Here is a 25,498-nt window from a genome sequence, read left to right on the forward strand (position 1 = left end):
TCTCCTACTCCTCCTCCTTCTTCTACTTCTACTTCTTCTACTTCTTGTTCTCCTTCTTCTACTTCTTGTTCTCCTTCTTCTACTTCTTCTTCTACGGAATAAAGGGAAAATAACACATCCACCCGTTCGTAGCAATTGCTGCAAAGGAAACCCACACGGGTTCCTTGAAAGGAAAGTCTCATAGTCTTCAATACCTTCTCTCCACCTTGCGGGTTTCCGCAGAACTACTACGTCAAACTCTTGCCTTTGCTTCGTGTTTTCGACAAATTCGACTTCGCCCTGCCATCTGCTAGCCGCCTGGTTAACTCAGATGGTAGAGTGGCTGCCCCGAAAAGGCGGTGGTCCCGGGTTCGTGTCCCGGACCAGGACGAATTTTTCTTCAACTGTGAGGCTTTCCTTTCGAGGAATTCGTGTGGGTTTCCTTTGTAGCAATGCTAAGAACGGCTGGATGTCTGACTTTCCCTTTATTCCTTACTTCTTTCCACCTTGAGGGTTTCCGCAGAACTACTACGTCTTCTTCTACTTCTCAAGGTACCTGTGTATGAAGGCCTCTTCCGAACTTTTAAACTCCCAAACTTTCGAAATGACGGGCTCTTGCACTTTGCCAGTTCCCATCTACAGTCATTTGCTGCGTCACATCCGCTGTTATCAGCCAAGACTAAGTTTAAGACTGCTCAGTTATCAAAGTGTGCTCTGACTATTTCGCCATAAGGAACAATGTTGAATCGCTTGCTACGCCGACACCAAGGAGCGTGTTTCACCGCAGGTGACGTCGGAGGCAGTAGAATAATGCTTTCATTCCCCGGTTGTTCGTATTGCTGTTGAACGTCACTGCGAGAGCGTAAGAAGCTGAGGTGAAAGAGTAGTTTTCTACAAAAATCACTAGAGAGAGAGCTACTGCGTTGCAGTTATTTAGCTACTACAGAAATTACGGGTGCCACATGGACATGCCTGAGCGTCATGTCTGTGGCTTACGGCGCTCTTGTGGTGTTGTGTGTCAAGTTTTATCTCTCTAAATTTCCAAGCAATCATATTTTTTTTAAATAAACGGGTTAAGGCAACAAGTTGAAGTTGTTACAACAAGTTGTTACAAGTCCATATGCCCAATCATTGGGGCAGCGTTTCATTGATTACGCAATATTTTCGTAAAAAAAATATAAATCTGTAAAGTCACAGCGCCTTTTTTTTTAAGCTAGAAAGCCAAGTTGCACACCAATTCGTGCACTACATTCCATGACTCCTATTCTGTACGGGGACACGGCAATTTCAACTACCGTAGACACACGCTCCAAGTTTGCGCTAGTAATTGTTCCAGAAAACCCTGTGGAAGAAGAAATAGGGGGGCAGGCAGGCACGGGTCGGGTCGGCGACGTACCTCGGACGAGGTGAGGTAGACGCGCGAGTCGGTGCTCTCGAGCGACGCCTGCGGAAAGAGGGCGTGGTTGCTCTCGACGCTGAGCGAGGACGCCGTGCCGGCCTGCGACAGCAGCGTGCTCCGCCTGGACGACAGCGACCCGCCGGCACTCAGAGACGGGCCCGCGCTGCTGGGTCTTCCCGAGGACGCGGCCAGCCCTGCGCCATGTTGGGGGAGGGGGGACACAAGGAGAGCCATACGATGGGACACAGAGATTGCCATTTCCCGTCAAGGAATCGTTGGCACTGGTACAGTCTAAACATGGCTAGTAGAAGATGTAGTAGAAGTAGTAGCAGTAGTGGTAGCATTTGACCCCTTCAGTACCATGAATATTAGTCAACTAGTCACTCTGTCCGTCCTCCTGCAGTAGCGGTGGTAGTAGTAGTAGTAGTAGTAGTGTTTGACCTTCAACACCATGAACATCTACCAACTAGACCAGGTCTCCACCCTTCAGATGTAGTAGTGGTAGTAGTAGTAGTAGTAGTAGTAGGAGGAGGAGGAGGAGGAAGAGGAGGAAGAGGTGAGGGAGAGAAAAGAAAGGTAGCGATGTCAAGCAGTAGCGCAGCGGTTCGATACCCTGCGTAAGGAAACGGGGTTAAAGGATGGAAAGAAGGAAAGGAGAGAGAGGGGGGAATAGGAAGAAGAGAGGGGAGGAAGAGAGGCACCAGCAGCGCGAACACGCGGAGCTGCCGCCCATCACACCTACAATCTATCACTGAGGCAAGTCGATTTCGCAAACATTAGTAATGCCCGCATTGCTTTGCAAGTCTGCGAAGCATGACGCCATGGACCAAGAACCTTTGTCTCTAAAAATGGTCTGCGATCTAGCCAGATTCACGCAGTCGAGACAAAATGACATTCGACGCCATAGAGATTAGAAAAGTACGCAATACGTGCTGGATTAGGGATGGCTTTTACGAACGCGTACTAATTCCTTACTGGACAGACAAACACGCATGTGTGGGACTTGTGCAACCGCGGTGAGACAATCACAGGTAGCTATTCCCAATGAAGCCCATTCCATCTCTTTCGCGTACAGGCCAGTAAAATGTGCCGTGGCAATATTACACATCGTCTATCTATTCCATAACCCAATACGCCATAGCTTTAGTCAGAAATCAGTGCCGGAAAATGAGTAATCAAGCTAAAGAACGCTCGAATCCGTTGGGAGACCTAACTCCAGTAGTTGTCACGGTAAGGTTTCTTAAATAGATAAATTTGCTCACGTTTGAGTCCTAGTGCATTCAAACTTACGAAGCAACATTTACATCGTTGTAACCTCTGAATTGTACAGAAAGTAAGAAAAAATTCATACCTACAACGCTATACCTTCGATTTAGAAGGCACCAGAGAAGAATGAGAACATTCACAAGCACGCCCCAGACGTCGCCACAATGCACGCCGCACTGTTGCGAGCCCTACTGAGCCTCCCAATTCGAAAAGAAAAAAAAAACTCAGAAAGCGGGAGCGCACGCGCATTTTGCAACTTGAATACGTCGCACAAGTTGAGCAACCAACAAATACCAGGAGTAAGTAATAATCAGTCGCATTTTGTTTTCGTGAAGCCGCAGCCAGGAGAACAGACTCGGGCGGCAGTCCGCTCTCGTCGCAGAACTCAAACTGGAGCAACCTAATCGACAACATACGACGATGTGCAGGCTCCAATTAGACCGAAACGCGGCGGCTGACTGTCGAGAGTCGAAGTCCGCTTATTACGGAGATCAGTGAGCGCTGGAAACTCTCGAGCGGCACGCTTTGGGCAACGCGCGCAGGTTAACGATCGTACGAAGCGGACCCGCGTACGTGAGGACCTATTGGCACGCGGAAAACGGCGTCCGTCCGTGCACTGCAGCTTGCCTGCCCGACCGTGCACAGGTCCCCCTCTTTCTTTAATTTACAGCGTGCCAAGGGGCAAGGTGCCGGCTTTACGGTGACGGGCACGCTCTCACATATTCCAATTGCGCACACGCGCATACACAACGCACTAACATACGCGACACGCGCGCGGATACACATGATGGAGAGAGCCGAACAAGGCCAGGTAGACGGAGGGAAAGAGGGAGAGATGGAGCGCTGCGCTCTCATATTGCCCAACTCGGAATAAGCGGCTCTGAAAGCGGGAGATATAACCGGGGTTGCGCCCCGCGGACCGTACGCGAATTCGACCGCAATGTCCCCACCGGGAAACGCGCCATTCCCTGCGGGCCTGAGCGAAGCCAGGAGTGAAGTGATGAAAAAAAAGAAGGAAGGAAAAGAAAGAAGTTTTAAAAGCGCCCGTAAAGTCAGTCTCGTAAATGCCGCGCAACGCTGAAGCATAGTCGGAAGCTAATCAGATGGCGGGTTCCCATTGACAAAGTTCATTTCATCAGTATATAGACAATCTGTACGTGAGCTCACAGGCTGCTTTGCATCGCTATAGTTCTTACCTAGTTGATCAGTTCATTCATAGCGCAAAGCATGAGGCTACGAGTTTCTACTGATGGTAGGCATGACTGTCTGCGTAATTACGAACATGAATGTGCAGACTTCTTGACTAACACTGGTTTATAGGAAGCCTGTGAAGACTTACTAGAATTTCCTTAAATATACATTTTTTAAAGATTTCTTTAAGAATGTATGCAAGTGTCTACATAGTTCGTACTATACGAGATTTGTAAGGTTGCGAGTACGATCCCCGCAGATTTCGTAGACCTCTCGTACTCTTCAACCTTTAAGAGCTCAGGATGACGTACACTGTCTTGAAGGTTTTATTTTCTGTTTTGTTTTGCTTTCTTCAGAAATGTAGGTCTATTAATTATTTTCACATATAATTCCTTTCATTCGCTGTTCTTCTTATATAATCAAAGATCGCGACACAGTCGCCGACTACGGTACCCCTGTCAGTAAGTGATTAGACTTCCTTGTAATTCTACCGCGAACTCACTGAACATCCTGACTCTGGTTCAAAAAGACGGCCGGCGAGTCTCCGAGTCAGCCTCTGCCTGGCGAAAGGCACGATCCCGAGAAAGGCCGTAAGAACACTGTAGACCTGCGGGGTCCTTCATACGCAAACGCACTCAAGCACAGGGCATAGGGCCCGCGTATGAAAACTCCCTAGCTAAACCGTCCTTGAAACCCGCGATAAGGCCTCTGGGTTCAGTACCTCATCGACAGGCGACGTTCGCGCACAGCTACAACCACGCTGCACCGCACTGGTGCAGCCCGAGTGCACAGGGGACGCAAGAACGCGTGACACTGAGGGAAGACCGGGGATGTTAAGGGGAAAAGGGAAAGAAAGTGATGAAGAGTGACGGTAGGATAGGAAGAGGGTTTTTGGACGCGAGTGAAGCCTGGCGAAGTGGTCACGTGACGAGATGGAAGGAATAAAGGAAAGGGGCGGGAAAGGAGGTGTCCCCCCCCCGTCTAACTCTTCCCCCCTGTCGCGAGGTGAGCTCAGCGTGTGCGTTAATTTACGGCAGGTTCCCCGGCGCCGCAAACCCCTAACTCCGTGTACCGCTGATTAACAGCCCGTCCGCCTCTAAGAGTGCGACTGGAGAGCGAGGCTTAGTCTAAATTGCTTCTGCTACGCTGCATGCCGCCCGGTGGCGTTCCAGTCGCTCGGGTTAGCGCTCTATGTCACAATAAAACCGTGCAGCAAGATGCTCCATATAGCGGGCGCAGCCTCATAAAGCTAGGCGAACTGGCGAAGGTTGTTGGAGGAACAGAGAACGCAAGGAGGTGGAAGGCATGCACGGAATTGGCCAAATGCGATAACTGTCGATGCGATAGTCAAGCGTTAGGCCAATAACGAATGACCCTTGTGCGCGAACTTCGCGAGTCCAGCCTTAATAAGACGGTCTACAGACGTGCGACAAAAATTGATTTGTCATGATATATGTTTGTGCATACGCCATAGACGCACTAGCGATAACAAATTATTTTAACCGTAAACTCACGATATGTACCATCCATAAAAAAAGCCAATGACGTCATCGCCTTTACGGACATACAATCCACAGAGCGCCTTTAGACAGCGCGAGGATTATAAGCAGTTCCTACAAGTTATGCGTAGAGACCGCAGAGCTTACGTTTATACATTTTGTAGGCAGCCAAAATTAATATTCGCAAGAAGGATATCCGAATGCTTCAAGAGTAATGAGTGCAAAAGGATATAATGGCACCTCGTGGAAAGTCGAGAAACGTTTTCTTCTCCGAGATATACAGAAAGTGTTTGGCCAGCCTAAGTTCTTACCACTTTGTAAATTATGCAGACCATTATCTAAAAGCTAACCATAAGCAGACCTCAAAAATAGACTTCGTGACTACTTTTGCCATAAAGGCAGTCATTAGTTGCTATACAATGGTACAATTCTATTCCACATTTGGGTGTGCCTGTAATAAAGTGTTTTTATTACATAGACAGCATCAATTTCTTATTTAACAAGGATGCATTTGGCACGCCCGTCTTGGATATTTTTTATTTTCTGCCTCGTTTATATGTGCGTTTTAATTTTATTGAAGGGGGAGGAGGGGGGCTTAGTATGTTTACGTGTCCTTAGTACATGCGTGTGTGTTACATAAGGGGAGGGGTAGCCTCAATTTCTTAACTGCCACTTGGCATAGCCGGCTCCTAATGTAGCCTACCTTGACGCTTGCCGACAAATATTAAACAGCAACAAATACTAGAGTACAGAAAAAAACATATGAGCCTAGTGGAAGTCAGCAGGCAGTTTATACACTATTCGCATCTCCTTTTACAAAAGAATCCCAGCTTCCAGAACGCTGCACCAATTTACTGAGGCAAGCATGGCGCGCTTGCTCTGTTCCGCCCTCCGCGCACTAACCCAGGTGGAAGGAAACGTCAGGACAAGCGAGCACGCGGGGGGAGGAGCTGTTTATCACGTGCTTGCCGCCTTGCCAGTGCTCGCTTCCCAAAGCAGTTGACTGCCTCTCTCTCTCTCTCTCTCTCTCTCCAAACGCAGGTATTCACCTCAAAGCCACACGAATTCGAGATTTCGATCTCTGTGTTCGCTGTACACTGCACGGGAAAGTGGGGACGCTGGGAGATTTCCTGCTTGCAAAATTAACGAGCGCGTCGTGACAAATTGACAATTCCGCAATCTGCTGTACATTATCAGTACTTCTTTCATTGACACGTGCTGCATACATGGCCATTTTTCTCGTGTGCCGCGATTCTAATATCAGGTTTTAGGGATTGCGTATATTTATTACATTTCACGGCAGACCAGGGGCCGAATCTTATAACGGTTCGGTTGGGGAACCGTTCCTTTGGCCTCACCTGATTGGCCAAAATTTTGATTACGTCACAGGTCGCCAGAGGCACCGGGGCGGTACCGCAATTTTCGAATACGTCACGCATCTGTCAATCATCTTCAAAGCGAACCGGTCGTAGGAACCGGAGAAGGGGTAGTCCGCTTTGGGTTCCGTTGCTGTGGCTTGGCTGTTGGCTTGTGACCCTGGCCGCGCGCGCCGGTCGCGCGTCCCCGGAGACGTGCGGGCGTCGCGCGCGCGTGCGTTGGTTGCTTCGGAGGCTATTGCTTGCCTTCGTCGTCTGCTTGACGTTGCTCTTTCGGTGTCGACCACGGCTGGAAATGCGATACGCTTTCGAAGAAGTGACGGATAATGAGTTGCACCGCCCTTTCTGGCTTTCTAAGTAGACCTTTGGCAGGCTACGCTATCAAATGGAGGAGACTCGGGTGCAAGCGTACGAGTGGCCATTTCACGCAGAGGAAGGGATATTGCGCGCTGCGGTTCATCGGCACCGGCCTGCAGCTCCCAGAGCTCAGTCGGACGCGAAGCATTAATCGGAATTGCCTAGATCTCTGCTGCCGGCATTGTCCACAAAGTTGCTCTCGCAATTACTGTGTTGGCCGGTTGAAGGGCTGGGTCAGCTTTGCCGTGACTTCAGCTTCAAAGTCAATGCCAAGGAGATATTTGCATGGTGAGATCGAATTCCCAGTGCTATCGCCAGTGCTAATAGCTCGCAGATCGCCGTTCAGCATTCAGAAGGGTTCAACCTAGGCTGGTTCAGCGCTTCCTTCGTTCGGCTGATAAAACTATACAGTCAGGACGGGAAGGTATTGTGGAGCTCTCTTATTTGGCTGCCCTTTTTTCTCTAGTTCGGGAGTGCCATACTTTGTTTCTCAATTTCACGGCACAGCGCGCACCGTCAGCACCACACTCTTCGATTTGACTTCGCGCAGGCAATGCAGGGCCCGTATACCGTAATGTTCGATTCAAGTTCTACTCCTTCTATCACGCGACGCGCCGTGGGGAAGATCGCAGGGATAGCGGCAGCGCGGCGGCGAGCGAGTCATGTCCGAGCCGATGACAAAGGGCGAAAAACGAAGGAAAATTGATAAAGTCGGCTAGTAAAGGTCTCCCTAAGAACCAGTTCACGGTTTTGTCGTGCTAGCTACTTGAGAAGTGCTGGTAGTGCGTTCCTGTTGCGTGCATCGTGCGAGCTCCTCGTAGCAGACGACATAGCCCTGCGCTCTGCCAACTCCGTGGCCAACTCATTTACGCTTGCGATACCACCTGTGGGCTGAGAATGAAAAAGAATGACATTAATAAATTACTTCTGCATTGCGTAAACAACAGACACCACAAGTTTATACTTCAAAACTTGGCGTATAATATTTAATTTATATTTTACATTCATTTCGCAAGCAGAAACATTCTGCGATTCCTCGATTAGCTCGTCATATAACGACGTACACTTCAGAGGTGGCACCCTCTCATCTATTGGTCGCGTACTCCCCTTCTTCCACCGCCGGCTTGGGAGTGGCACATCTAATGACGTAAGCGGCGAAGCGGACGGCTCGTATTCCGAACCGTTATAAGATTCGGCCCCAGGTTACCAAAAACGTGGACGGCAGTAACAACGCAGGTGGTCTTGTGATGTCTAGTCCAATGTGACGCGCGATAAAAAAAAATGTTTCTTGTGTTACGTGGGTGTTGTCGCCGAAGAAAATTCTTCTAAAAAATAATTATTGCGTCGCTACCGATGCGCTACACCAGCAGCGAAGTAGGATATTGTTGCTCACTACGATAACAGCTCATTGCCCTCTCTCGTTAAACGCTGCGCCAAAAGATGAAGCCACCATCACGGCTGGTCACGTCTGCGTCTCAGGTAGCACGGTATTCTGTAAATGTTAATACGCATGCGCAAGCTGAAGCCTTTCGAATGCTATTGGAGAGTTTTACCCAGTCTGCATGTGTATCGGCAGTTTCACGAAATACCGCAACACCAGAAACATGAACGGCCGCAGCCAGCCACAATAACACCTTGTTTGCAGCGCTCTGTTTGCCACAAAATGCCAAAAAAGGTTCTTGTCCCACACGTCTTGTCTCTGACGAAAAACACAGAAGCTAATACATTATGTTGCATGCTTTGTGCCGAGAGATGTGCACGAGTAGCCAACTAGCACGATAGCCCGTCATTCCTATCAGAGTCTCGCACGCGCTCCAATCGAATCCAGCGCTAGAAGGTGGCGCCCCCGGCACTGGCACTCACATGTGTGTTTTCGGTATTCCGGTATACCGTAAATGGTTGTACGTATGCCCAAAACTTAAAACTCTGTTGATATGTATACCGTTATTATATTATCGGGTAATTATGGGGGAAAACATTACACATTAACGTTCTTACATTCTTTTGTGTTATGTTTTTTGTGTGTAATTATTACTAGGGAGGGCAGACGCAATTTATTTCACGAGAAAACACGTAATACAAAACTAGGTACTAAAAAAAAAAAGAATCACCGCCCAAGCATTCCGTACAGATGGTTAAGGGCCTGTTTACGCTGGAGCCGCCCATCGCCGCAAGCCGCACCGCACGCGTGCGGTCGCGCGAGAAATTGCACATGTCGAACACTTCTACACAAATTTCGGTTTACAATGTGTAGGGTTTACACTGTGTACGCAGTGTAAACGGAAATTTGCACACAAGTGTTCGATATGTGAAATTTCTCGCGCGACCGCACGCGTGCGGTGCGGCTTGCGGCGATGGGCGGCTCGAGCGTAAATAGGTCCTAAACAGGGAAGCTGAAACGTGCGGCTACGGTGTTTATCACTGGTTTAATCCCGACGGTTCATTACACGGCGGCTTGGTAGGCAGCCGCGGATTCCCAGTACGCATTTGCTGCTTGCACTCGGCTGCACGAGCCTGACCATGTGCCCGGCCTGCAGCATCGGCACGGTGTTGACGAGCTCGTTCCCGGTTATGCTCGCGGCGTTGCTGATCGAAAGCTGCCTGCTCCTCAGGAAGACGCGTGGCCTACCCATTTCGGAACCGAAGAGAAAGTGCTGCGCGCGCCTTCGGCTGCTACGGTGAGCAACGACGTCGCTACTGGCGCAGCTAATCCAACACTACTTAGATAGCACAAGGCCTTGTCACTCCGATCCATAACGTCAAGTTACCTGGCCCAACTGCCATAGAACGCTCCCGAGTAGGTAACAGTGATTTTGACGTCACCGCTTTAATCACGCCAGGCTTGTCAAAGGAAATTTCGGGCCAGGTAGCATGGCGCCATGTATCGGAGTAAACAAGCCTTGTGCTATCTAGGTGGTGTTGGCTCATCGCGCGCCTCTCTCTCTCTCTCTCTCTCTTCTCGCGCGTGCGCGTGGGGTTGCGTCGGAGGAGCTTTCGGCATACAGGCGACCGACAGACGGACAGACGAATCGGCTAGCCATATACATCCTCGCTAAAATACGTGTTCTTCAGCAAGTGCGAGTTTAAGGTAGCCATACGTCATTCCGCGTGGCACAGCGTACACAAGGTGACACGTAAACAAGAACCTCGAAGAGCAGAGACGTTGCACTCACGCTGTTCAAGCAGTCCCCGGAATCCATGCAGGTTGGGATGAGTCTTGAGCGCCTGTTCTTCTTTCCGAATCGCCTCCAGCTCCACGTGGACTTCACGCATCAGTGCCACTGGAGAGGCGAGTCGGGTGGCGTCCCGGCAGCAGCGCAGGCGGGCGGGCGGGCAAGCAGGCACGGTGGCATAGACGCCGTATATTCAGGCCGTCGTAGAACCGTTCCGGGAGAGCGCCAAGACGAACGGGAAACCAGGCGGAGACAAACGGTATAGGGACGATGGGAAGAAGAAAGGGGAAAAGGGGGAGAAAGACCGGAGAAGGAAGACGGAGATCAGTCGAGCGCGACAGACGAGGACGCCGTTTTCTGTGTCACATGCGACGAGCCACGACACAAGCGAACACATGGTGAAGGAAGCGATCGAGAAAGAGAAAAGTAAGGGGGGGGGGGGGGGGATGATCGAACAAGCAGCGGCAGCAGCAAAGTCGTACAGGCACACGGTGCAAAAGATGATCGCGCGCCCGTGTTGAGCGCGCACATACGCACACATACACGCACGGACACGGCCGGAGGAGGCACGCGCGGTGGACGAGACAAGCAATAAAGTGGCCCCCGAAACGACCGAGCTTTACGAGGCAGTAGGTTCCGCATGACGCCCTCCACTGCAGTGTTTTCGCTTCTGTTCGGCCGCACTTTGCCTTCCCTTTTATCTCCCGCGACAGTCGGCGTTCATCGCACCGCCGAGTGGATCAGAGCGGGCGATAACGGGGCCGTGTAGAGCTATACGAGCCGACAAGCTTCCCGGCTGTCGACTCGTTGTAATCATAAAACGGCGTGAAGATCGCTCTCTCTCTCTCTCTTTCTCTCTCTCTTTCGAAGTGCCCGTTAATCAACGCCACAAGTGATCGCGCGAAAACCGTCGAAAGACAGAAAACCGCTTCAGGCGTTCGGTGGGTCTTTCTTTCTTCTTTTTAATCGCACAACGCCGCTTTTTGCGGAGCGCGCTCCTGCTGCTTCGAGAAAGCGTGCCAATGTGTTTGCGTCTTTCGGTCGAAGAATATTGCCCTCACGGGCTTGAAGTGCGCGGAAATGATTACGGCTGGGGTGACAAATTACCTTCTCAATCAAGTCCTTCGAGAACTTTAATCACGGTTAATTTCTTAATCGGTTCCCGAAATGTTGCTGGTAAGGTTAGACTAATTTAGTTCGGAAAAGCATGCTTTCTTCAAGTTTTTCGTTGGCTTTCCCCGTGATCACATTTTGCGCTTCACGGCGATCAACCTGTCGCGGGATAGCACCTGGCCTAACAAAATAAATTCGTGATAAACGTGCTCACGGCGAAACACCATTAAATATAGATCTCTTTAATGGTGGGGTTTCCTTGCTGAAGATGGCGCGACAGCGCGCAAAAACAACACTAATGTTGCGTGATAGACGTTGTGAGTGCGTCGATTTGTTTATGCAGTGAGCGACTACGTAACCTCTAATTTCCATGCGTAAATGTGTCGGTGGTGACAGAGTAACCACGAATCGATTTCTGACTCCTTTCGTTTTCTTTTTTAACGAACAGTTCTGCAACACGGGAACATTTTCAACGCCTTGCGGTGGAGTACTTCGTCAAAAGATATCATGACAGAAGAGCCGAAATTCTCGCCTAGGTTTTCCCGTATATGCTTCTGAACCTGTGAAGTTCTGGCTACGCAAACACAAACCCGCTTTTTATCAAGTTACGTTGCGAGCCTTTAGTTAAAACGGAAGCCATGAGTAAGCAAAATTCGCTCAAGTCATGGCTGCATAGCTTCAAGTGTAGCGCATGGGAAATGCCACGAGCGGTGGCGTCTGCTCGTCTTACCCTTACAAGATGGCGAACTTGGCGCTGCAAGCAGGGACAGGAGTCTCCCGCGTGTTTGTTACCGACCCTTCCTCGCATGCGGCTAATACACGGCCATCGGCTTCGACAATGTTTGCAGCTCGAGGTCAGCCATCTTGGAAGGGGCAGATGAGCTATGTCTTGTCCCCTCGAGGAAAATATCTGGCGCTACGGTGGCCGTCACGCACGTTCTCGCTCCAAGACGCGTACGTGATAGGTCACCTCAAATAGCGCCTTCTTTCGAAAGTCCCAACTTACGAGACTTGGTTTATTAGACGTAAAGGTAGCGCGATGGCAAGAAAAGTTCGTTCGTGTGCTGTTTCGCGCATGCAAAAAAAAAAAAGACAATACGAACAGCAGGATGTGTACTTCGAAGAAACATCGCAGTGTACGTTAAGTACACATGCGCTGGCATTGCTCTTTCGTATCTCACGCGCCACGCCACTGGAGAGAGTATACAAGACGAGTCGCGAGAAGACCACGTGATGTTGTGCTAGGAAGTGTATATAGGATGACGCGAGAGCAAAGCGGTGTTCTTCCTCCCGTCACGCGAGTTCACGCGGCGTTCGGACTCACGCCACTCCTCTGTCAAATGAATTAACTTTCAATTTTAGTTCGGACTTCTCCACCATTCAATATGGAAATAAACTCAATTCAATTCATCCTAGGAGCACGCCTGGCGTGCGTTACACGGCGGGCCATCACGATAACTACACCTCGACGTGTTGAACTGTGTGTACATTTTTTCCACTTCTTGCGCGCGCTTTGAACTGGAGTTAGCGTATGCTGTGTTAATTACTGAAATTATTTACTTAATGAGATTCTCACTGAATCCGGCTTATTTTCAGGCGCACACAATACAAGGACACTTACTCACTGACTTCCCATTGTGCCCGAGCCGAAATCCTTTCTTTTTTATTTTTTCTTCTTACGAAATTTTAGTCTTTCCTACGCAAAATTCTACGGTGCCCGGATTTCGCGATCGCAATGCAACTGCTTTGCCACCAGAAAGGTAGCTCTCTAGTTATAACATCGCTTCACTAATCATAATATAACAGCTCTCTAATTATATAACATCTCGAATTATAACAGCATTCACTAAGCATACTTCGTCGGCCTACAGCGTCCACAGCTTTATCCCCTACATGGCTCGTGTGCAGCTTCTGAAAAAAAAAGTCAATACTTATTGCAAGACAAAGCGTATCCTTTTCTGAGATTTCATTTCATTTCGTTTACTATTATCTTCACGGCTTATGACCGACATTGGTCGAACAAGAGAGGTCTCAAGCTACATCCTCAGACATTCCTTTATTGATTCGTTCCATCCCTATTGAATCTTTCGTCTCCATTTTTCTCTGCACTTGTTGTCTCTTGTGTATTTCTATTCTGAAAGTAACTCATCTGTGAATGTATCTCCTACGTTACACTGCACGTTAGGTATACTCCTGGTATTAGATTCACATGTTTTCAGCTTTTCCACATGGCCACCTTGCATTTTTCTCTTCAAACTTTTCTGAAAGTCTAATTTTTTTCCAGGATCTAATTTCAGCCACTGTTCTACCAAATAAGCGAAGGCGAAACTTATGGCTCACTCAGGTATTTCACAGCACGCAGGAAAAAAAAAAGCGAAAAACCAATCTCTCGAGTAAAAACGCTTATGTGGAGCGCCCTGGCGGTCGCTGGTTTACCTAATGCAGAGAGTTATATCCCTGGGGGGCAAACATTGAAAAAAGGAATTACGCGAGTTATTTAGGCAAAGAGGAAGAAGAAAAAAAAAGAACACGCCAAATTGGAATGTACGACAACTCGATAAGCCAGCGAATGTTTCCATTCCCAAGGGTGCTCTCACCGTGAAACGCCGCTGGTACCCGCCGAGCTCTCGAGGGTTAGCGGGCGGCGAAGCGGAAAGAGCTGCGCATAGTGTTCGCGGTGAAACGCATTTGCAAAAAGAAACAAAAAAAAATAAGGAAAGTGGGATGCAGGTAGCGGGGGGGGAGGAGCGAACGGAAACTGGAACTGGAGCACTCACTTAACGATGTTATGCTCGCGTTCAGTGAATGCAAACGGTCCCACTGTGGAAAAAAAAGAAAATGGTCCTCTTTCCAGCAGGCACAATTCGCGAGGTGAACTCAGAAGGCCCCCCCTCCTCGCCTCCAGCGAAAACCGGTTCGCGTACCTGGGTCCGTAGGGGGTAGCTAATCGAGTTATTGGCGCCGGGCCGAAACACGAGGCTGCGACAACGGTGCCAGTTCACGAGCAGACAGGTGTATGTGTATATGCCTATTTACGTGTGTGTGCGTGTGTGTGATTCTGTAGGTGAATTCAAGCTGCTGCCCGCGTATAGAGATTAGCTCGCGCTCATACACGAGTCGTACGAGAGATTCGCCCTTTCTAAAAGCGTATAACCAGATTGCCAAAGACTGTACGAGATGGGAAAAATACTTTCGGTGCTGGTGCACTGTATCAATGCTCGGCAGAGTCGTTCGAATTACTTTACGGTCAAGCCCGCAAACAGACATCTCGAACAAGCGAACGCGCAAAATCGTCAGCCCGCCTGCGCGGCTCTGTTCTCGTTCGCATTAGAGCTGTTCGCAAGCCCAGCCGTGACGCGAGTGCTGCGACAGCGTTTTCGAAAACGAACAAGCCCAGGGCACCGTTCCGGATGCGAAAAGTGGCAGGTTGTTGGACTTCGCGCGGTGTCGCTCTGCACGCTTGTCAACCTTCTCGCGCCTGTTCTCGCGCGGGCGAACACCCCGTGCTCGGTTGTTTAGGGGCAAGCTGTCCGTGTCTTGCTTGCGCCCTTGCCTCCACCCGTTGTTAGGATTTAGTAGGCTGCAATTCGTATTTGAATACTGTATCGTTTTTACTTCTGCTTGTGTACTTTCATGGCGCGAGTACCAGCGTTCGCGGTTGCAGCGCACTGCACGGTACTAGCCATGCTTTGCCTCCGAGATATTGCGCCGCCTTCCACTGTGCGTCCGTCGGCTTGTGCTTTAATTGCCGATTTTCTATAAATGGCCTCCGCCATTTCTCCGCATCGCTTTCTTTACGCTCCCCCTTTCACCGAGCTGTTTCCGTACAGCGGCGCATCCCCGCGCAGCGCGCTGAGTATTGGACGCCCGTTCTATTCTTCCTGTGCGATTCCCAAGGCCGCTAAGCTGCGGGCATGTGTGCGTGCTTGTTCGTATCCTTTGCTGCACCGAACTCACCTCACCTGCACTGAGTTCCCCCACTGCACTGACCAATCCAGCTGCACCAGCTTCGCGGGCTTCTAGGGCAGCCCCCTGCGTAGACTCCATTTTTTTTTTTGTACTCGCATCTCATCAAACGTACATTACTGAGAAGCAGATCATTTGTGGTTCGACATGAACGGCCATCGCACCTGTTATGCAATTTAAACATCCAAAGCTTTACCGAACACGGTGCGCTCGAATTTTCAACGGCGGCCCTCGACTTTTGAAGCACGCGCGGTGGAACCACTGGCGCTGTGGAAAGCCCGTGCCATGTTGCGGCAGGCTGGGCGGTAATGGCTGTGTGCAGGTGTAAGCGCTGTACCAGTTGGAACACAAAAGGAGCTGCTTGTCAGAAGAGTATTCACTCTACCGCTCGCGTTGTTAACGAAGTAATCGAATAAACGAAAACACATTGGAACTCGTACAAAACACGTGGAAAGTGGTCTCAACATCTGAGAAACGAAGCGCAACGCCACATTATTAGTGGAAATGCGTGTTCAAAGAGAAGGAACACTAAATACTTCCCAGATGACTACCAAAGCAATTAAGATGAGGTGTGAAAAGTTGTGCAGTTAGTATTCTTCTTTCCTTGTCTGACCTTCATCAGCCGCCGAATGTTTTTTCCAAAACACACACTGGCCCACTGAAGTGACGTCGCGACTACAGACATATTTTGTGGTCTGAAAAAAAATTACGCAATTAAAAGATAAAAGAGCTACGTCATGCAACCTCCCATCGAGCGATACAACGTATTTGTGGGTCTTAGAAAAATTTCCACAACGCATGAAGAAAAAAGAAAAAGAAAACTATATGCTGGAGCATGCTGGACATATATTTCATGGCAAAAGAATGTGAAGGGCTAACACAACTCCACCCCTATAGGACATTAAAAATACTAAAAACGATCAAGCAACCATGGTGTTGTTCGATAAACAGGCACTGATTTCCTTAACCAATCAGTGAACACGATGAGCGAGGGAAAAAAACGTTCGCGAGGTGATCTAATCTATAAAAATTAGGTCTTTCATGATATCACAGCCACTTGTCCACTTCGCTAAACCATTTAATGTTGCTCAAAGGAAGAATAATGTATAATTGTTTAGAATTGTGCGCCGATACATCATAAGTGACACTTTCATAGTCGGTAGGAAACTCTCGCCTGCGAAAAAAAATGCTCCATACGCAAAACATACTGTAAGGTCTGTCAAAAAAAGCACGTTCCCTTGTCGACCCCGAAACGACAATTTAATTAACTTAATTATGGAGTTTTGCGTTCCAAAACCACGACCTGATTATGCGGCACGACGTAGTGGTGGACTCCGTAATAATTTTGACCACCTGGGGTTCCTTTAACGCGCACTTAAATCGAAGTACAGGGGTGTTCTTGAATTTCGCCTCCATCGAACTGCAGCCGCCGTGGCCGGGATTTGATCCCGCAACTTCGTGCTCAGCAGCGCAACACCTAAGCCACTAAGCAACCACGGCGGTTCCTGCAATGACGAAGCCAGTAGCTTAAGTAGTAGCTTGAGACGCCAACCAAATCGCTTACCGACAAATTCTGGTAAACTGCCACGTTATCTCCGGATTACAAAAACAACGAAGACATCGTTCAAAATGCCATCTCAGCCTGAATAGCAGCAGTTCTGCCGCAAAAAGCCAAAACAAAAAAAGCATTCAGGCCCATGCGTATGTGATGATGCGCAAATGCAAAAAAAAAAAGGCAAAAAAGTACGCAGGTGGCGGCGATGCAAAAAACAAACACCAATATCGAGGAAAGAAACACGTCGAGCGAGCGTGCCGGGCGCAAAGGAGCGCGAGGAGCAGAGAGCTGCAAGCCGAAGCAGGCGAGGAGGAGTTAAGCCAGATTCACTCACGCACCTTTTTCCATGTTCTCCCTGTTTCGGTAGGCGGGAGCTACACGAGACAGAAAGACACGGAATTAGTCGCGGTCCAGGCAAGGACTATAGCTCTCTTTCTGGGTCCGTTCCCAACCTTCGGCGTCTACAAAACAACTTCGCCGTTTTCGCCGGACACTCGCGCCATGTAATGTCCCTTTCCAATTCCGACGTGGACTTTATAAGAGACAACTTCGCGAAACACTGAATGAAGGTCTCCGACCACTCAAGACACCGCCTTTTTTCTAAGCCGGCAGACGAACTCTTGAACGGTTTCGTGCATTGTGGTTAGATTCGATAAACACCGTTTTATCTATTCTTTTTTTTTTCAAGGCGGAAGCTTTATGTGCCACCATGAAGCGTAAAGTCTGCCGAGCGTCCGGTGTTAACATCAGATGGCAAGAAAACGGACGTGACGAAGTGATGACGTCACGTTCCCGGCGCTGGACCTGCTCCGGTTCGCACTGCGAAATCCCACGGTGAACAGCCACAGCGTCGGACGGGCGCCGTGGCCCATTCCCAAAATTAGATTAAGGTGGATTAAGGTGGAGCTTTAATTTAAGCTGATAACTTAGACGAGTTCTAATACCTTCGCGTTCAAACACGCAAGGATACTTAAGTGACTGTCAAGTATTTTACGCCACGATGTTCTTCTTTCTTTATTTGTTCAGAAAAGTTCGCCCTCACCAAGCGTTGTAGTTCCTGTTTTTAGGCAGCAGTAGCATTCTTGCTGTACTCTAACGCCTGAAGCGCACGCACGCATGTTTTTTTTTTTTTTGCAAGCTTGACGAAAGCAATGGCAATATCTCTCTTGTATTTCATATGAATGAGGAGACGATGTGCAAGACGCTGAAGAAATAAGTCATCATTAGGATCAGCATGAGCGTGCAGAATTTAGTGTGGCTATGGGTTTGAGAGGACGTAAGATGTGTCTGCTGGAATGTCATAGTGAGTTCCGGGGCTACATATTACAGTGGGATGAGCACATCTTATCACCTACAAGACCTCCGTTTTTCCTGTCAGAAAAAGTTACTTTTCTTCAACAATAGTTAGTTGGCCTCTTTTACAATATCTTTTTCGGTAATTTCGAGCTTTATTATAGAAACGGGCTTCCGTACATTAGATTAACAATGAGATCACCATCATGGAGCGGAGTGTAGCCAGGGCTATTCGCTTGACTTACCATTACGTTCGAGGCCTAATCACAAGCATGAGGCGTCAAACTTATTCAACTGTGAGCGCCGCTCAGTTATTAGTATCCGGTGCCTCTCATACGCTAATGCATAAAATGAACTCTACCGCTTTCGAGAAACAAGTCCGCGAGCCGTCGAACAACAGTAATTTGTTGGCAGTATGTTAGGATTTGCTATTTACAGCGCATCATATTCTAATGCAAATATCTATAAAGCCCAACGTGAACATAACTTGCTTTCTTTACTGTCAAATGTTTATATGCTATATATAATCATTCATATCCACACATATATATATATATATATATATATATATATATATATATATATATATATATATATATATATATATATATATCCATTCATAAAAAACTTTCTGCTTTAACTGCATGCACGCAATCTAAGCCAGTTCGCGAACAGTGTCTAGTCGCGGCTCCAATTTCCATAAGCAGCTGTCGAAGAGGTCATAGTAGACAGCCCTCTTCTTTTTTTCCGGGACGTATTAAAATGCACTCACTGTCAACGTCCGCTCTCCAATTTGCGTGTGGACGATTTTATACCGCGCATGGCCTATGTTCTCGCTGAAATTCTGCTGCCAAAAACTCCAGCGCCTCGTCCGACAGCCGTAACCTGACCTCCAAAACACGAAATAAACAAAACAGAAAAGAACAGAAAGACGCCGCAGCTGTTCCATCAAAGTAGATGTCACATGCGACCTTCGCCTTCTCAGCGTGCTTTCTTTCTTTCCTTTGTCGTCCCTCGTTTTCAAATGCTTCATCATAGTTCCGTCACCCGTGTTAGCGTCACAGGTAATTTGTCGGAAAGCTAACGCTCCAGCCGACGCTGCCAATTTGCAGCGGAGGCTCCGAAAGGAAGCTCGGAGAGCCAGCAAGGTAATGGTTGTCACTCGCTCAAAGCGTGCATCAAAAAATGGGAACACATTGACGGCGAGGACACCGGGAGGCAAAAAGTGGCCCAAAAAGTGATGAGTAAGGAAACCAGCAAATAAAAAAAAAACTGGCCAGAACGCGCCAACCTACAGCCCAAGGCACTAACGTCGTGTTTACGGTAGTAGCAAGGCCAATGCTCAGTGCATCGAACGAGCCCGGCACAAGAGGGCGGACGCCGTCAGCGCTCGACGAGTCACGGTTTCCCGGGCACACCGGCATAATAACGGGCGCTCGCTAATGCCTCTTCACCGCACAGCGCAGAACGCATACAGCGATGCACGCTATACAGAGCAGGCTGCAGCGCTGGGCGTTGCTGCGTGCTCGACGTGCGTGCTTCGCATTTGAGATTTCTCGTTCGCGAGTCGACCTAGTCACGAGAAGGAGGAGCAGTAGGAAAGAAGAGATAAAAAAACCGGCTATGACGGCATTAGGTGGGGGCGAAAGAGCCAGTAATTTTGCGTCTCCGTGACTTGCTATGCTCAAGCTACGTATATCTGCGTATAACTGTTCGTGTTTCTTTCCTTATTTCCCCCTTACGTTCCATTAGCAATAGCCCTGTGTGCTTCAAGTTTACGAGCTTTTGTTCACCCCCCTTCCCCATTTTGATAGATCAAGTGGAAGCCAAAATTAGCGTGATAAAATGACGTTTCCGGCTTCTCCTCCAAATGACGATGTTAAATCTACCGCCGTACGGCACAGGCATGCGATTGTGCATTGAATGCTCCGAGGGTGGCGATCCATAAGTCTCCACGTAAGCGATGAAACGTCACCGCTTGGCTAGCAAGATGTAAGTGTCGGACTATAAAAATGACGATTCCCGTTCACGGTCGCGATTCTTCCCTTTTCTAGAAACTTTATGCCGCATTCTTTGGGCTGCCGGTGAACGTAGCCGTCATTGTTTACGTCTTCGCAAGGAAACAGCGCAGTTCGGCGCCATGTACGGAATACATCTACGCCGATTATGCGCTACTAAAACTGAAGTGACTAGGTACGAAGTGCTGCACACGCCTACGCCCCTTCTTTGTGTAAAGTTATTGTTAATTGCGCGCCGCTTAATTAACTTTATAGACATTTCCACACCCAAAGCGTCGATGAAGTGCAGAAAAGATTATAACAACGATGTAAGTTTAACAAAATAAGAACAGAAAGCGGAACTTGTGAGCAACTGCAGTGAACACTAAGTCAACCAGCCGTTCACGCTGCATATTATGGACAGCACGAAAACAGAACTGCTATTTCACCGGCGGCTGCGCTGCAGCCAACTGCAGAGACCGCGACAGCAAGTGCTGCCCTCTAATGCGAAGCTTCAGTGTGGCGCAATCGTCCAAAACATCGCTCGACCGCTAAGCTTAGCGTAAACTAAATCAATACGACTGTTTTAAGAATATCTCAGCAGGGCAGCTTTGCACGCCCTAAAAAGTAGGCAAAGCTCATTCTCAACCGCCAGAAAAAAAAAAGAATCTAAGCTAAAATACCTAGAACCAACCAGGGTCACAATTCGACTATCCACACTTCCACATGGAATCGTCGAAATCACTGTTGCTGAAGGTCTGCGCAATATTACTGGTAGTGCCGCAACAAAAATAGACCGTTTTAGAGCATCGTAAATTTTCAAACATTCAGGCAATATAGTAAGGAGTGGGTAAATTGAAACAACGACTCCAGTGTCGACGCCTTCAGGCGCCGCGCAAAACCGTCATGCCTGAAGATATACATTTCACTGTTCCACAAATATCCTTTGTTGACAACACTCCAACGACAATGCCTGAAAGAATTGCTGCCGGCTGCGATACGTTGGTGCTAGCGAAATAGCGATGAAATTTCAGCGCGCTTTCTTTTCTTTTTTTCCAGATTCAGATTCAGATTTATTGGTTCCAAAAAAAGAAGTAATTACATGACAAATATACAGACGAGGGTTCCAAAGTGAAAGAACTGTAGTGGGACCCTCGGTCCCACTACATTCTCAGGACAAAATGTCCTGAGACGTCTCCATTGGTACTGCTGATCATCCGTGCGTATTTTCATATACATCGATACTATGCTAAAGGACTCGTATGTCTGAAAAATAAAAAAAACAAAGAAAATCTACGGAAGGCACTACGTGCGCGTGAAGGCGCTGCGTAGCCGTTAGCTGAATCAGAGATGGTGGTATAATGAAGGGACCCGTCAACACATTTCAAACAAAACTTTTGCTTCGGCTAGTTGGTTCATGCTTGGATAAGTACGGAGCAAGGCGCAATAGACCAGGACAGAATACGAACACAAACTACAGGACCGGCGCCACCGTCTTTCTGTTGCAGGATGCGTAGACTGACGGCTGGAGGTGCTTCTAGCGTAGGTCAAAGCCACCGTTACCAAACTATCCGATGTTTTAATCACACAAACAGATCCCTACATCGCTGCCGACCGCATCATCGTCAAGTGGTAACTCACGATAAGTGTCGCGAATCTCACCACTCACTTGGCCATGCTTGGTTAAAAATAACGCTGCTAAGCACCACTGCACTGTAGCAAAAAAAAAAAAAAAAAGAACTTGATGAATTAAGATTTGGTTTCATTTTTGCCTGCTGTACTTCTTATATTAGCACAAATACACACGGTCGGTAAAAACAAAAAAGTCACTGTAACTAACACACACTACCACGTCTCTGAGCATTGCTCTCTGTCATAGGGAAGTGCGCAAAGGAGAAGTTCGCACAAAGGCTTCTCTCCCCACTCCTGCAGCCCAAATGAGCAGCCTTGTCGCCTTGTTGCCTAATCTTGCACGTGCTATTAATGCACTCGTGAATGTTGATCACGCGGTGCAAGTTTCGCACCTCCGTGGGCCGTTGTTGCCGCACCTTCTTTCGTTGTTCGCAGTGTTGTGCAAAACTGCCTGCGCAGGCTATGAAAGAATGAAAGAGACGTTGCGCAGCACAAGGACGCTCGACCAGTAGTGGCAGCCATGAAAATGTGCTAGAATGCGCAAAGGTAATTTGCTACCGTGGTAACGGCGCCATCAGCGCGCTCCAGCAACCGGAATCCGTGAACATAGAACGCGTAGGCGACCGTGGAGCGCAAACTTCCGCTACGCAGGCGATTCGAGGTCTTGCCATCGGCAGCGAGTGGTTACGTGAGCGGTTGAGACGAATGGGAAAAGGAGACCGGGGAAATTTTGAGTTGAGGGAACGTATTTCTTTACCTTGTATTTCGAAAATTCTCGGCTGAATAACTGAGTTGGAAACCCATATGGCTGACAATTCTTGTTGCATTTTTGCCTCTAACCGTCAACCTATGACTGAAAAACGGTTGCTTGAAAATCATTCGAATGCCCCTTTGAGAGGCTGTGTTCAGCGGAAATGTGTTAGAGGTGTCGTTGTGTTGCACGAGTCTCTCCTGCTTTCTCTCTCTCTCTCTCTCTGAATCTCGTGGTTGAAATTCGGTGAAAGTAACTGCGTCCAGAAGAACGCCACACCGTTGAACTCTTTGTATTACATTCGACTCCCATTAATTCGATCTCGGTTTATTCGACCTTTTTTTTTCTTCTTAATTTGAACGCTCTGGAACGTCCCGGCGAAAAACTGCACATGGCTATAGAGGAAAAAGAACTCGCATAATTCAAACGCGAAAGCATGTCCCTTCTGATAAGTCGACTTACGCTGGTGCGCCCTCATGCTCGCAGCGATCACTAAAAGCTTGAAAACGCAAGAAATTTAGAAGGTGGCGCCACTTGTTTCGTAGGTGACGACAATGACGACAGTAACCTGTCCTGCAGAGACGATGACTTGCGCTGTGTCCTACAATATGACACTTTTAACGGTGTTTGTCAGCGCCGACGATACTGCTGAGCTCAGTGGGCCACTGTCTGGCGATGACTTCTATAGGTATTGTAGTACTCAAGTACTACAATGCCTATAGTGCTGGAGTAGTATAGTATGTAGTACTACAGTACTTACTGTAGTACTATATACTTTAATACTTACTGTAGTACTATATACTATAGTACTACAGTGCTATAAGTATTGAAGTACTTGAGTACTACAATACCTATAGAAGTCGTCGCCGGGCAGTGTACTATAGTACTGTAGTGCTGTAGTACTGCAGTGGTCTGTCGAAGACGACAGACCACTTCCAACAATACAAAAGATTCGACTGTTGTTATTTTGCACACTTTATTAATTCGTCCTTGTGGATCACTCGACAAAATGTCGCCGTCCTGCCAACATCGACTCTGTTAGATATGTAGCCCACAATCTTTGTGATTTGGTTAAGAGCCAAGGAAAGTTGATGCGCCGATATTGCTTCATCATCCACAGATTGCCACTGTATGTGCATCACAATCACACGTCGAAATAGAATCGAGCCATACACTTTCCTTAAAAGCAGTTCCTCTAGATATCTCGAAGCGCTGCGCATTCCTTCCCCTCCCACACATCTCTTTTGTTTTTTTCTTTAAATCTGCCGCAACGGTAGATATGCCAGGCGTAATCTGTTCACGGTAAGCTCGCAAGCAAACTAAATCCGAAGAGATCCCAACGGCACGACCCTCCGCATCCCGTCGTGCCAAGCGTCCGTCCCTGCGGCTTCTCAAGCCTCAAGCACGTCGCGAATAGAAAGAGTAAAAAATACGAGTGACTATAGCTAACGCTTCGTTCCGCTGCGTACGCCACTTGCCTGTGAAGCGGGCAACAAATCCGGCGGTCTCGAGAGTGACGCGGACCAGCGAGCACAGCTTACCGCGGATAGGTACGCCGGGAAACAGAGAGAAAGAGAAATTCAGCCTCCTCCTCCTCCTTCTCCTCCTCCTCGGCTGCGGTGGCGGCCCGAGAAGCAACAGCAGAGCGCGGTGCGGGGCCGACAGCACCAGAATAAGACGAGCGAGAAGGAAAAAATACGAGATAGCTATACAGCTGCCCAGCCCGAAGGCCCGCCCGCTCACATACACACACGCAGAAAACATCTCCTATCGCATCCAATCACCACTGCACCCGGAGAAGACCGGCTATACTCAGCCGAAGTGGTGGCATCGGTGGGCACAAGTGGAGGCATCGTGCGCCGCCTCCTCTCCCCCCTTCTTCTCCCCCACCTTCCGCTTCGTGAAAGAGCCAACAGCAACAGAAGCGTCGTTCTCTTACACCGCGGGAGTTTCCGAGCAGCCTTTGCGTCCGCCGACCACTTACGTGGCCATCGTTCTACGAACCTCACTTCCTTTGCCCCCCTCCTTTGCCCTACCCGATCCCTTCATCTCCCGGCGTGCCCCCCGCCCCGCTTGCTCCACTCTACCATCACATTTAGCGGCCGCGCAGGAACGAAATACGCGGCACGATACAAGAAATGGCGAGAAAGAAGAACGCAATGGGAGTAAGAAGACATTCTGCTGCGATCAAACGGGGGAAAAGAAGAAAACAGGGAGGCGTTCATAACGGAAGCCCGGCTCCTATGGCAAAAGCACAAGGAAGAAAGAAATTACCGAGAAAGCGTCAATCGTGCGGATATCTTCGATTTCTCGGCCGAGCTTCTCTTCCGCGGCGGCTATCTATCAGGCGAGTTCTACCCCCCCCCCCCTCACTCTCCTCTACCACTCTCTCTCTCTCTCTCTCTCTCTCTCTGTACGTATTATTTGTGGATGTCTGTAGTTGTCGCGGGAATAACTGCACCGTTCGCTGTAGATCATAATTCGGGAATGATGATTTTTTTTCTCATTACACTCCCTGCTCGGCTCTGATTTCGGTTATGTTCTTATTATTATTAATATAATTGATGTACGCCGAAATTGGGTCTCATTCGTCTCCTGATCATTTCCCCTAAGTCCCCTGTCCCATTTAGTCCACGACGGTCGTCGTGGTGAGGTCACCAGGAAGTGCTGCCTTGTGCCTCTATCCCCTCTATCAGCGACAGCTTATACCCAAGCCGTAGAGCACTGAAAAAAAAAAAGAAAAAAAAGGCAGCTGCGAATCGCCTACCAGTTCGACCAAGCTAGAGTCTAATACGCAACGAAAGGTAATGAAGAACGAAGTTTATTCATACACATGTGCGTCTTCACAAAAAGAAAGGTGAATATGCTTAGTAAAGCTCCTTGTAGGCGAGTAATCAAGAATGGCACTGACACACACGCACATCTGTGCAAAAGGTGGCCTTAGAGGAAAT

At 48.6% G+C, this 25,498-nt stretch overlaps 1 protein-coding gene across 9 annotated transcripts in view; it reads right to left on the minus strand.

The window, feature by feature from the left end:
- sif (guanine nucleotide exchange factor still life) overlaps nt 1–25,498 on the minus strand; it is a 213,069-nt gene that overhangs the window by 109,935 nt on the left and 77,636 nt on the right. For 8 of the 9 annotated variants that reach the window (XM_075695937.1, XM_075695938.1, XM_075695932.1 and 5 more), the window contains exons 9-11: nt 17,213–17,248; nt 10,241–10,348; nt 1,376–1,572 (exon numbers count right to left, since the gene is read on the minus strand). In XM_075695937.1, the coding sequence (XP_075552052.1) occupies nt 1,376–1,572; nt 10,241–10,348; nt 17,213–17,248 (341 nt within the window). The remainder of the gene's footprint in view (nt 1–1,375; nt 1,573–10,240; nt 10,349–17,212; nt 17,249–25,498) is intronic. The other variant, XM_075695934.1, reaches the window with a different exon arrangement.

Source organism: Dermacentor variabilis, chromosome 6, assembly GCF_050947875.1.
Source record: "Dermacentor variabilis isolate Ectoservices chromosome 6, ASM5094787v1, whole genome shotgun sequence".
NCBI classification, from domain to species: domain Eukaryota; kingdom Metazoa; phylum Arthropoda; class Arachnida; order Ixodida; family Ixodidae; genus Dermacentor; species Dermacentor variabilis.